Source organism: Emydura macquarii, unplaced genomic scaffold, assembly GCF_026122565.2.
Source record: "Emydura macquarii macquarii isolate MOO-44397 ecotype Brisbane River unplaced genomic scaffold, CSIRO-AGI_Emac_v2 contig_1119, whole genome shotgun sequence".
In the NCBI taxonomy this organism is placed as follows: domain Eukaryota; kingdom Metazoa; phylum Chordata; order Testudines; family Chelidae; genus Emydura; species Emydura macquarii.
In genome coordinates this window covers 13,279,628-13,293,314 of record NW_027131256.1, presented here as the reverse complement: position 1 = coordinate 13,293,314, position 13,687 = coordinate 13,279,628, and the positions used below count along the sequence as shown (strand labels likewise).

Here is a 13,687-nt window from a genome sequence, read left to right as displayed (position 1 = left end):
CAACGAATTCTACTTCCATTGGTCAGAATCCTTTCTTGAGATCTCTCCTGCACCATGGGGGTGTGCACATATACAAATCCACACCACTCCCCAGAGTGGCTTTATGCTTATAGGCCATGGTTGTGCTCTCTGTCACTAATTTAGGTCACAGTCATTTAGCAGACAGCAAATAATCTGTAATGGGTCTTTGGTAGTAGTCCAAACCCATTTCATATGAGCATGAAGGGAACAGTGTAATCCGGTTTTCCTTTTGCTTTGAGCTGTTAAAAGTGCAAGCTCATTTCAAATGGAAAATTTGTTTTTCCTAAAAGCCTTCGTATCCAAAACAGAGATTAATGTCTATGTTCTTTATAGACTTCTCAAAACCACCATTTCTGAAGGATAGCCTGTCAGAAGGAGGAAGCTAAGATTTTACTTTGGGTGTCTCAGTTTTTGAGGTACTCTTAAAAAGGCCCATTTTCAGAAATGGCCAAGCATGCATCCTCTGAAAATCACACCCTTTTTAAGGGCTCTTGAATTAGGCATCTAAACAATAAGGCCACCCTCTCCACCAAAAGAAATTCACTCTTCAGTTTTGAAAAATATGAGCCATGATCTTTATATATGCAAAAAGTACATGAATCTACTAAGCCAAGTCAGAGGAAAAAAAGTTTTAGTCTGCCTTTATCAGATTGGACAAGAATACCAACATTCATGATAATGCCCAGTTCCTTATATGTGCTTACAGCAGGATGGTTACGTTGTTTATACCACAGAAGCTAACACAAATAGAATCTAAACAGCCTGCAAAAGATTCTTCAGAAACACATCATCTTTTAGACTGTCCTCCCTCTTCCACCCAGACAAAAACAAACAGAGGGCGCATGCTTAAACACTGGCCAGAAATCTGCCCTTCTCAGTCAGATCCTCATGTCAAAACTAGCTGCTAAAGAGATCATTCCACCTGGACTGATAGACTAAGTATTGTGTATTAATGGGTCTTGTACATTGTGCCAAAATTATCCATCTGTTCTGAGATGCATGGCTGAAATCATGAGCATTTCTATACTTCAACAAGGAGCAGGACTTGGGACACAATTTTGCTAATTTCAGCAAGAGGCGGATAAAACAAGTAAGGATCTGCCATGATTGCTGGCTGTGCAGGGGAACAGTCTTACACAATTTGTTTATTTTTGTCTCTGGCAAGACAGACATAATTTCATGAAAGAATTGAGCTATACCACAATTAGAGAAGAAAATGTTTAACTATGCCTGATAAATATTTTGATGCTGCACTGGAAATGTTGTATAAAGCCAAAATTCTTAAAAATAAACATGAACACGAGGAAAGGGAGAGGAAGCTGCTGGTGATACAAGCTTATAGGCCAGTGTAACTGTTTTGTGTTTCCCTGCAAGTGAATGGCAACTCAGTAAGAAAACTAGGGAATATAGTTTAGTTGACAACCTGCAGAGGCATCAGTATAAACGGAATCTTCAACAGTGAATGACAACTTTATGCATTTCCTTGAGAGAGAGAAACTGTTCTACTGGACATCTATTGACTGCTAAAACAATGAGGACATGCAAGTAGCACTGGATATGTTGCAAACTTAACAGAGAAAACAGAAAACAGGAATTACACAATCCACTTCTATTACTAGATCTGGTATGACCTCTTCCAGTCTCATCATACCTTTACCTGAGACTTCCTGGAAAGGCAAAGTTTTATATTCTCCCACTGGAAATTAATTGAACAATGAAAAATATTTGCAATTAACATTCATGTCACTATTTGTTGCTTGCAAATATTTGGCTGAATACCTGGTATTCATTAAAATGAATGTTTCACAGATGCAAGAATCACAAGGTTTTTCCAGAAGCATCCTATTCACTATTTGTCAGTCTCTTTTAAAAAATTACAGTCCTCCCAATCATGAAGCAAACAGTACAGTGACCTATCACACTATAAATGAGTATCTGACACAAACAGTTTGAACGGAGTATGAAAATTATTCATCTAAAGTATTCAGCAACTACTTACAATTTTAAGTACATTCACAGCTAGTGTTCACTAAATGATATAAAATAAAACAAAATACAAAATAATAGAATTGCATTTAAACAGTTCTTGCTATACAAAAGATTATCCATATACTTTCAGGCAAGAAGAGCTTTTATGTTAGATTAGAGCAAATAAAGAATAAAAGTAAAGTCTCCATGAGAGACCAGCATGTGTTTCCTGTAACAGCTAAGATGACAACATTGGCTGCAGTTGATCCACAGCCACAGTTCTCATAAATTTTAAGGTGCAGTAAACAGGAAGACAACAGATACATTATTACATACATCATATAAGTGGCCAAGCGAGATATTGCGAGGTATCTTCTCTCTGGCACATATGCACGAAATGTATATTTTAAGCGTTATTTATAGTTGATCCAAGAGTAAAAAATATTTTTAAAACAAATTTCAAAATGCTGAAAATTCCACAAGAATTTTATTCCATATAGTTCATGTGTTTTCCAAATGTCATTAATTTTTTTTAATTGAAAGTTATTCAAAATTTGACTTAGAAAAGAGGCAAATTTTAAAAAAAGAGAATTTCTCATACAAAACGTTTTGACAAACTCTAATAGTACTATAGGACCAAAGTCTGGTTAAGGGGATTTACTCCAAATTTACATCAGAGGAATGAGGGCAGAGTTGGGTTCTTTGATTATTAATTGTTCTTCTGCACACTTTTTTTCATTAAGAAGTAGCTATTATACCAGAGCAAAATGGCCAGGGAAAGTGCAGCCATAGTGTGCTTACCACAATTTCGTAATTTTGGATGAAGCAGAGATATTTGATGGAAAGGGTGATGCCTTCTGGTTCTTAAAATAGAAAATTTTCCAATCTAGTTGGGACAGGATATTAAATAGGATACCAGAGGGAACCACACAGGCTAGAGGAAAGAGAAGAAGAGATGAGATTGGAAATACCATGACCATTGTTTATCAGCCACACATTATAAAAAGGGAAAGAAAAAAAAAAAGATTTTCAGATTGATGGATTTTTATGCGACAGCACAGATGGGACAAATTCAAGAGGTGGTGTTAGAATGACACGTCTTGATTAGAGCCCTTTGCACCAGCTTCAGCAACTGGACGCAATTAAAAGCAGAAATGAAACAGAACAATGCATATGAAATTACTCCAACAGGGGTAGTTTGTTTCAAAATTAAGCTAACACACTTTTTAATATATTAAGGAGAGGTGTTGCTTTTGTCACCTTTACAGCTATGAGCTCAGTCAGGTGTATATGCCCACACAGGTCTTGAAAATGAAAACTAAATTATACAGAGCAATATCCTGCAAAGAGAGGCTATATTTTATACTGCCTTGTAGTAAAGCAAATTAGAAAACAGTGGAGTAATTACTTTGATTTGTCCTTTTAACTTGCACCAGACAAAATGGAAGGAAATGTAATGCTTATGAAAACAGACAGACCTTAAGACAGAGAACTTCTAGCCACAAAATAGGTACAGCATAGGCTGTGGAAGCTTAACTTGGTTTGCCATTCTGCGTCACACTTGATATCTACAGATTTTCTCTTAGTAGTTCAGGCTCCATGTCCATTCGTTCACTGATGTTTTGTTGACATTGCCAAGGACAACGCCAGTTAGCATCAAACACAATAGTGTTTTGCGATGTGGATATTTGTACCTTAGGAACTGGACTGACAATGAACTCATTTCACAAAGGCAACACTAAACAGCTATGACATAACAAGTTTTACTATTTTGAATCCAGCCAGAGTTGACTTATAGGTTAGAGGATCCATATTAGAATGCATAGATATAAGATTCCTGACGTTGATTCAACATCCCAGTCAAGGATAAGGGAGACAAGTGAGCCTTTCTCAGAGGGAATTAATGTTGCACTACTGTGTTGATTATTATATTTGTATTTCGGTAACGTGCCACGGCCAAACAAGAATGGGTCTCTATTGTGCAGGCCACTGTATAAACATAAAAAAAGAGACAGCCTTGATGCAGTAGTCCTGTGGCAAAGGTTTAGGCCAAGCTATAAGGAAAAGACATTCCTATGTTGTCATTGAACGCCAGCTTTGAAATGTCTGGAAAGCATTAAAAACACAAGGGAAATAAACAAAGACTAGAACTGAGTATTTGAGAGCCATAAAGGAGAAGATATTTAGCCCAAGATTTATTTTTAACAATTTGGTTTCAATAGTTACCAAGTTACTGTGGCAATGTAAAGCCAAGTTTACCACAGTTATTACTGGATTTCTCTCTTGAAATAATCAGCCTCTGTAACAGAAGTTGGGTCTATTATTAACAACAATATTAATAATGGGTAAGAGATAATCCTTAATACCATGGGTGATTAGTTGTGTTTGCTGTCTCTATAAATTCATTGTACTAAAATATGTAAATATGTTCCACACTAAATGCATAGTCAGGTATAATTATACTTAATACTGGCTGACAGCCCAACTGTTTCCAAAACCGTAAATAAACAGATTACATTTTCTTATTGCTTTATAGTTCTGAATAATCTAGCACAGCTGGGGGCATTACAAAATAGTTAGAGACTATAAAAAGTAGTTTTTATTACTTGGGCCAATTTAAATATTCATAGTGGCGACTGCATCTGACTGGACACAGTAAGGTGACATTATATACTGTTAGTGGACACAGTAAAATGATATTATGTAGTGAGTATTTTTTAAGTATAAGGCATTACACTATATTTATTTCTATAACTGAATAATTAAAATATATTTTAAAAAAATAGTCCTGGAGCTGTAGAATTCCTGCAGGGAGGGTTCCCTTTCTTGAACAGGTGGGATTTTAAGACTTTTAAGACTCCAGAAAAAGCACTTATTTATAGTCTCCTGATCTGGAATTTGGACTCACCAGTGCACAACGATGAGTCAGTGAAAAGTGCTATCTATGTGCTTGACCTTGTTAAACATGTAACCATTGAGCTACCATCGCCCAATGCACTGCAGAATTCACACATCCTAAAAATGGAACTCTCATTGCTGCTTGGAAATATTCTGCCTATCTCGTCAAAACATTGATAAATGCCTTTGAAAATTTAAAGGTGCTGGGATGTTTAATGGAGTAATCCGTGGTTTAATTAGAGGAGAATCTCAATATTCAGATTATGAAATAACTGATATTACTTGTATAAATGTAACCCTGGCAAGGGCTTAACAATCTACTGTGTGCTATAGTAGCTAAGTTCTTTAAGAAACATATATAGGGCTAGCATCCAATCTTATTTACAGGGGTTTGAAGCCCTTCATCTTTAGTTGAGTGTACTGGCCAAAAGCTACCCCATCAGGGCTGGGGGTAAGGAGGAAAGGCTTTCAACCCACATACATTGATTAACTGCACTTAGTAATAGCATTTTAAAACTGCTGGTGAGAGGATGTATTTCTCTAGCTTCCTGCCACCTTGAAAGGTCTCTGGATCTCTGATGAGATTCACTCAGGAGTACCTTTGTAAACCTTCAACTTCCAGCCTGGAGAGACCACAACATAGTTCCAGGAGTGGTGGGGGTTATGAGTAGAGAAGAAAAACATTGGCGGTACTGAGAAAAAGTTGAATGACTTCCAGCGCAGTTATACCCCCCCCCCCCCCCAGGCAACTATATTACTGCTGCAGCTGTGTGTGGCTGTGACAAGGCTGGCATACCACATTTAACATCAAGTCAAATTTCTGTGTCTTGGTTCCCTTTTGCTCTTGAACAGTTGGATACTTCAATAAGGTGGTGATTTGGCCCTCCAGCCAAGTGACCAAGTCAAGAGTTCTCTGCACCCAGGGCAAAGAAGAAGTCCAAAACAAGGCTTCTACAAATGCTCCCTTATTTTCTCCAGATGAAGTCCTTCCTTTTGATTGCAGGGTTCCACTAGTTCTTTGCTGTTCCATGTGTCCTGGAGGCATCCATCAATAGCCTAGAGTGGGTGAAGATCTCTGGGGACAGGGTTCCCCAGTTTTTTCACTCCTGATGTACAAGGGTTTGTGCACTATTACTCTTGTTGGTATTATAGGGTGACTGACCTATGTTCTCCTTTCCTACAGTACATAGCCACATGCATCTTTTTATAGGCTGACCTCCATCTCCAGCATGGCCTTGCTTCTAACTGACATTCACATGACCCTCTGGGGACTGGACTTTCCAGAATCCCTGTATTTAAAGGACCAGAACATACAGCAGGCATCCAATGACTGTCCTAAAAGGGACAATACAGTACACTCTGTGACAATAAAAAGTAAGTGGCTTCTTGAAAGCCACACACCTTGTAGCAATCCCACAGACTCTCCTAATGAAGCTGGCCATTCTCCTAAAAAAGCAACACCTATGTACAGGTCTGCAGCACCACAGAACCAAATCTCTCACCTCTGCTACTATGGCATTCGTATAAACTGCAAAGGAATACATGACCCAATCCCACCGAGCTAACAATTGACAACCCATTGCATCTAGTTTTTTTCCTGCAAGGTGAACAGGAAAGGAACCACAGAATCAAATTGCACAAGAAAACAGCAAAAAATAAAATACAGAAGACCAAATACATAACAAAATTAAACCAAAACAAGAGATGGTGGCAGTTATAATAGGGCATGATTCTGAAAGGCACCACCAGCCGGTCTATCTTAAGCAGGGCTCCAACAAAAAAAAATGTTAGGAACTACATCTATAAAGAAAGTCATAAACCAGGATTTCAGCTCAGAAAGCAGAGTTATTTGCAAAGGTGATAGTGAAACGAGAATCCTTTCAATCCACCTGTGCATCTCAGCTTTCATTTTAAAGATGCAGAGAAACAATAACCACTGACCAGAGATTTTTATTAATAGGACTGTATAGTTCTACATGTGGCTAAAACAATGACTAAACACATTTTAAATAAATGGAAAGAAAGGACACCTGTATTTACAGTATTTAATAAATGACAATGTAAATAAGAACGATGATGAGGCAGGCCACAGTTTGGAAATACAGACATCATCCAGTGCTTCCTCAAATCATTCATCCTGTCCAGTCTTTACTATTTTAATAGCTAAAATGAGAAAAATGGCAGCATGTATTTTAATCCTGAGAGGGGGCAATCAGGAGAGAAATACTTAGAAGTTGATTTTCAGCCAATGAAAACTAAAACTTGGAAATAAGTCATCCCAAAAATGATTGGATTTCCATGAAAACAAAAATTGCATCTAAATATTGAATGTTTTAGTGTCTGCAAGGGATATTTCATCCTAAAAGTAACCATCTAAGCAAAAAATTCTGCTCTCAGTTCTCCATGGGAAGTCTGAACTCCAATATTCTGCGTCAATCCTAGGCATGAAGCTCATGTTTCAGATACATACAATTTAGTTAATGTGAAGATAAGATGCTTTCACCTGCTTCTTACTACTCTTCGTAGGGAGAGCTCCTATCAGAATCAAGGGGTATAGATGTAAAAGAGGTATTTTCAAATAAATTACTGTTATTACGTATCACAATTTTGTTACACCTCACAATATTTGGTGTTTTTCTTAAATTCCTGGAAGTCATAATTTGGTGGAAGAATCTCATCTTTCATTTTAAAAAAAGTAAGCTTCTAAACCTTGTGGCTGCAGAGAAATACCTCCAAGTGTGACACTTAAAAGGTTCAAAACCCAGAATACCAATAAAAGAAGACCCCAACTGATTATTGTTAAAAATCTCATGACTTTAAGATTGACAATCTCATGACTTCTTGGGACCAAACTTTTTGAACTTGGGTCTGACAACACAGCATATGTCAGTGAAACAGGCCCAACAAAATCCACTCTATCCCTGGGGCAGATTAAAAACAGGACCTAGTAACCAGGGGCAAGATCCTTAGTTTGTTGTAAATCAGCAAAAACCCTTCCCCAAAGCATAAGAAGCTTGGGGCTGATCACCTGAGGACTGCCTCCCACACCTCACAGAAAACCTAAATCTATCCCCTTCAACTCCTTCCTCTTGCTTTCCGTCCCCTCCCCCAATTCACCTGCCTCCTACAGTCCCACTCCCCACCAGCAAAGCCACCCTCTCCTCTCTCTTTCTACCCCCTAAGTACCAAAGCACAGGGCTAAATAGGAGGGGGAAAAGGTGGCACCGGAAGCCCCGCCTCCCCCCAGACCAGCCCCCTTCATTGGCCCCTTCCTTCATCAATCCAATCCCGGAGGCTAACCTATTCTCCCTCCCCCCTCCCCTTCTAAGGAGCTCCTGTTCAGCCCACCCTAGTCTCCCACCCATTTGCTGTCTGGCCTGTTAAGCCCACCCTCCGGATTGGTTAACGTCTGAATCTTAGCTCCACCCCTGGAAGAGTGCCCATTCTTTCTCTCTCTCTCTCTCTCCCTCCATCCATCCCTGCCGGCCCCTCCTCCCCCCACCAACCTCGCCTCTCAAGCGCGCATGCGTAGGAGTGAATGTTGGGTTGCGAGCGGGTGGTGTGTAGGTTGTTTCCAGGAGAGCGCAGCAGCAGCAGCAGCAGCAGCGGGGGGCGGGGGAGAGCAAGGAGCAAAGGGGAGGGGGGAGCTTGTGCCGCCTGCATGTGCGCGCGCGCGCGCGCCTCACTTTACTTTCCAGGCGTGTGTGGGGCAGAATCTAACCCGCCCGGGGGCTTCTCGTGCTGCCACCGCCTGCTCCCGCCGTAGGCACGCCCCCTCCCCCGCCCCGGGCACGGACGGACGGACAGTCAGCCAGACGCGGGCCGGGAGGCTGTATTAACTCTCTCCGTGTTTTCCTGGGGAAGGGGGGCCGCGACTGAGCGGCCGCTCCCCAAGAAAAGCAGCGGCGACACCCCGCAGAGCGAGAGCGACAGTCCCGCTGCCGTGACTGCGGCTGCCTGAGGTGCCCGGCCGGCCGCCGGTGCGTGCGCTCGCTGCAGCGAGCGGGGGGGGGGGGTGGGGGGAGCATGTGTGGCGGCGGGGGCAGAGCTCTCAGCCCGGGAGGCGGGAGCCCAGCTGGGATTTAACCCCGGCCGGCGCGGGGGAGGCAGGGCTGCGTCCTTGCCGCTGCGACTGAAGCCTAGGCGCACAAGGTGGCGAGAGAAAGAAGAAGGGGGGAGGAAGGCTTCTTGGGGACGCTTTTCTTCGGCTTCGCACCCCCCCCCCAAACCCCTTCAGACTGGAGAGAGAAGGGGGGGAAAGTGGCTGTTGTGAAACAAAGCTTCCAGGGGGCTTGGATTTACAGAAGAAACTTCCTGCCTGCTCCTTCAGGTTTTCCCCATTGGTCAGTGTCTCTCTCTCCTCCTGCGAGACAACACACCGTATGTATGGCTACTTTTGTGGTCCCCTAAACATTTGCTCGCCGCAGGCGTGTCGTTAACATTTTATTTTTTTTTTTAACGTGGCAAATGGCCCTGTGCCTTTGTTGTCTGGTGACAAGCGTGTGTCCTGGGGGAGCTGTGGGTGTGCACGATGGTCTGCATGTTTGTTGGAATCTGTGAAAAAACCTAAACCGGAGTGTAAGTGTGCCGTACTGTTAGGTTAGGTTCGCCAGGGGCTCCTATTTCTGTATGGTGACATCTAGGGAAGGTGGAGGCGCAGTGTGTGTGTGCATTGTATCCGTGTTTGTTTTTGTTTGTTTGTTTTGGTTTTGTTTGGGCGGTAATCAAGTCTCTGACTGTCCATTCACAAATGTAAATTTACCTGCAACTTGTTTGTTTACATTGACAACAAACCCAGGGTCACTTCTCAGTGTAAACTCAGCCGAGGTGGGTTTATACTCTTCATCGACATCAAAAAGTTAAGCCAGTTCCAAAATACACTGGTACTTGTCCTTTTCTGACTGGGGAAAGGAAATGGTACCTCACTGTATGTGGGTCGTCCCCCCTCCCACTCCCCCCGTCTTTAGATGTCTTTAGGATACCTTGTGATAATTCTCTTATTTCTTCATTTTTATGAAGCTCTAATCCCAGATGGCCAATTCCCTGAATGGCCGGAACCCAGGTGGCCGAGGAGGAAACCCCCGCAAAGGGCGTATTCTGGGCTTCATTGATGCTATTCAGGATGCAGTGGGCCCTCCCAAGCAAGCAGCTGCTGACCGTAGGACTGTGGAGAAGACTTGGAAGCTAATGGACAAAGTGGTAAGTTTTGTGTGCCTGCACATTGTATTCCCCTGTTGGGAAAGGAAAGTATTTACATGAGTCCATGTGAGAATCTACATCTTCCTGCAGATTTTATTCCTTTCCCATGTATGTCCTTGCTTGAAAAGAGAGGGTTGCATTTTAGGTCATTTTAACCTATTTGCTCATTTTGCTGGCCTCTGGCTATGTGTTCTTTAAACATCTTATTTGAGTAGAGAAATGTACGTTTGCCTTAAATCCTGCTGCTCTTGTTGGTCAAAGTCCTTCAAAATAACTCAGATTTGTAGAACCTGTTCTGAGAAAACTGCTTAATTTGTTTCTTGTGCATCAGATATGCCTTTTGTTTAACTAAATGAGGATCCACTGTGAGTCTGCAAACAAACCCTCTTGAGCATGAAACTTCAGTTTAGCTAATCATCCTGCAAAGCACACTCATGACAGTCATATGCATACATGTTTGTAAGAATTGTGCCTGAGGAGGAAATTACTTTCTGATTTTCCCTTAGTGGAGTAAAGAGATTAGTAAGAAATCATTTATTTTTAAATCTTTCATCTGTATTTTCCATGGTTTGTTTTTTTTTTAAAGTACTTTTACATCTTCTTTGCTTAACTATTTATTTTGGAACTGAAAACAATTTTTATTGAAAGTGATTTACTGTGGGTTGAGGGATGGAACATTGGTTTGTATATCTTGTAACATCTACATGTTGCTTTCTCAGTCACACATTTTATCAAATACTATATAAGAGAAGTGACAGCTTTCTATAAGCTATGTACAAATTAGCTAAAGAGGTGCTGTATTGAAGTTAGGAATAGTTTGTTTACAGTCTGGATAACTCTCAGGAGGCAGAGTGGTTTGGTAGGTAAGGACTTGATTTTTGCAGATAATCAGAACAGGGGAGCTTTCCTTTGAAATCAAGCCCTAGAACCAGAGGAATTGTGACCCTAAGGGTTTATTTAACTCTGTTGTCTCTGACTTTGGGAAGTTAACTAACTCCCTGTGGTTCACTTCACTTATTTTTAAAATATAGGCAATTTAATTTAGAGGTCTGTGTGGTGTTATATAAATGCAAAATATGTATTTACTTTAGGAAACGTTAATGCATTTTGCTAAACTAGAATTGCCAGAATCATTTATTGGAACATTTACCATTCCATACTGATACCACTAGAAGATTACTTGTATTTAATAGCACAGCACCTAAAGTTAATTCTAAAGGCACCTATGATGCAAATAGGTGCTATTCCAAAGACTTTAGTGGAGTTGTTTCTGTTACTGCCAGATCTGAATTTGGTTGGGTGATGTAAATAGGGAATGTGTCATAATTAATGTCACAAATATAGGCACATAGAGACAGACCCTATTCTTCAGTAGCAAGATGTTTTCATCTTGAAAAGATGGCATCTGTCTATACCATGTTTGAAACAACACAGGAAATGTACCGTTTGATATTTCCCTCTTTGCAGTAATATGTCAAACCATGCAGAAAGCCTTACAGTGCATTTTTCCTTCAGTTACTTTGAATCTTAATCTCATTCTTTAGAATTATATATTGCTGTCACTCAACTTTCATAGAATAACTTTGTCATTGTTACATCATGCATCAGAACAGTATGTGGCCTATTCTGCAGAATTATTCAGAAAGGCTGAACTTTGTTTTCTTTTTGGTTTCACTGGATAAGTGTCCTCCGTTTTGATCTTTAATGTATCCTCTTTAAGCTGCTGTCAGTTAATCAAATTTTATTTCCAAATTACATTAAAGTATACCAGACAGGGTGATGTAATGGTGTCCAAATGCAGTAACTTGCTGCTTGAGTTAAGCATTTGGTATTTGTAGTGAAGAGGGTGCATTTGAACAAATGTAGTATGTTGGCAAACAACAAATGTTAAGTCTTCTAGCCTTTCTCAACAGTAGGCAATGGAAGGAAAATTTTCTCCTTTACCTAAAGCAAAAACTGGGATTAAAACCAGAAATAGTTAGAAATTTTCCCAAGTAGCTGTTGATTTAAATACTGTTGTGGGATCCTGCAGTCAGGTGAACATGTGCAGACCCTTGTTGCATATGCATACCCCACAGAGAATCTGAGTGAACTTAGTGGGGATCTGCATAGTCAGGGGTCCCCACTCAGCGATCAGACTGTGGATTCAAGGCCTAAATTACTGTGGTATTAATATTATTACCAATATTAAATGGAAATACTGGTTTTTAACTATAAAATCTACAGATGGAGGAAGAAGAGAAAACAAGGCAAAGAGGTTCTTTTGCCCACAGACACAGAGAACCAGTGTCAAGACTGGATTTAGATCTCAGGAATTTTATGTTCAGGCCACCATGCTGTGCCTGCTTTCCTCACTGGTTAAGATTCCATATATGAAATAACTTGAGTAGCAAAACATATTTGTTGCTCTATTTACAAGCATTGTGGGATTAACCGAAACTACAAATTGCATGATTTTATCAACAGTGAACTAAATATCGTGGGACTATGGTTTTTGGAGAATAGGTTATGGTGTATGTAGAAACTGAAGTTAATTAGCAACATCATGCAAATCTACATTTGCAGAAGTTATTACATGCCATGACTTGGAATTGTTATAGTTAAAGGTCTGTCACTTTGGATTCTTCATAACTCTTTGTTTTTCATGAGTTTATATCTCAGCTATGAGAACAGGATTAAGGCTGCAAATTCATATACAGTATGTCATCTTGAAATCTCTTTGGTGGCACTTTTAAAAAACCCGCAACTTTCCTTTGGTAGTTGAAAGAACCCTGTCAGAATTAATAGGACAAAATATGATAGAAAGATATTCTAGATAAGTCCCATTGGTAAATATTTACTAATTAGTACACTTGCAAAAAATACAAAATTGTTCCTGATGCAGAAAGTCTGTTTTTAAATATATGCTCTACCAAGTCGTCTTGTTACAAGTAAACAAATCAGTGTATGTGGGACAGCATCCATCTGAATCTAAACTTGCTTTCTATAAAGCTTACTGATATAACAACTCTCTTTTTTTGTGTGTTTTTTAAACAATTCCTTCTGATTAACCATACACTCAACCATCTTTTTCTTTGTTTGTTTGCTGTTTTTCTGTATAAACTCACTCCTATTTTCAAATGGACAGGTGGTAGTTACATCAAAATGTTGTTGGGCATTGGTATATTTCATTATCTTACATAATACCAAGTCTGGTTGATGCTCCTTTTTTATGTTCCAGAAAGCTGGACATAATTTCCAGTGGTAGTTTTGTGCTACTGAATACATCAGGTATCTTGGGACTCATAGTAAAGTTAATTCTTTGATATAGTGGATTACTGTTTCCCAAAATAAGATGCAACACTACATGTGAGAATGAATTTCAGATTCAGTTAATATTGGTGCGATAGTAAGGATTTCAATTACAAATAATTTAAGCTTTCTATACATTGGAAGGGCCTTCTAAAATCTGTTGATATTGCAGCAAAATCATAAGTGTAATAGATTTCAGAATCTAGAAAACAAAAGTACATTTCTGTAAGGAGAATGTAGGTGTTTTGAGAGTAGCAGGGGAAATACCTACCATGTAAATGGTGAGAGTAGATCAGTATCCTTAATAGTC

At 40.0% G+C, this 13,687-nt stretch overlaps 1 protein-coding gene across 6 annotated transcripts in view; it reads left to right on the top strand.

Moving 5' to 3' along the window:
- The first annotated feature begins 9,005 nt into the window (after window positions 1–9,005).
- Window positions 9,006–13,687, top strand: part of CBLB (Cbl proto-oncogene B) — a 177,900-nt gene continuing 173,218 nt past the window's right edge. For 3 of the 6 annotated variants that reach the window (XR_010919355.1, XM_067546189.1, XM_067546193.1), the window contains exons 1-2: window positions 9,006–9,267; window positions 9,907–10,086. Coding sequence is in view for 5 of the 6 variants with exons in the window: in XM_067546189.1 (XP_067402290.1) it covers window positions 9,919–10,086 (168 nt within the window). In the remaining variant the exon portion in view is untranslated. Of the gene's footprint in view, window positions 9,268–9,685; window positions 9,715–9,745; window positions 10,087–13,687 lie in introns of those variants that run through there. The other 3 variants (XM_067546190.1, XM_067546191.1, XM_067546192.1) reach the window with 3 other exon arrangements.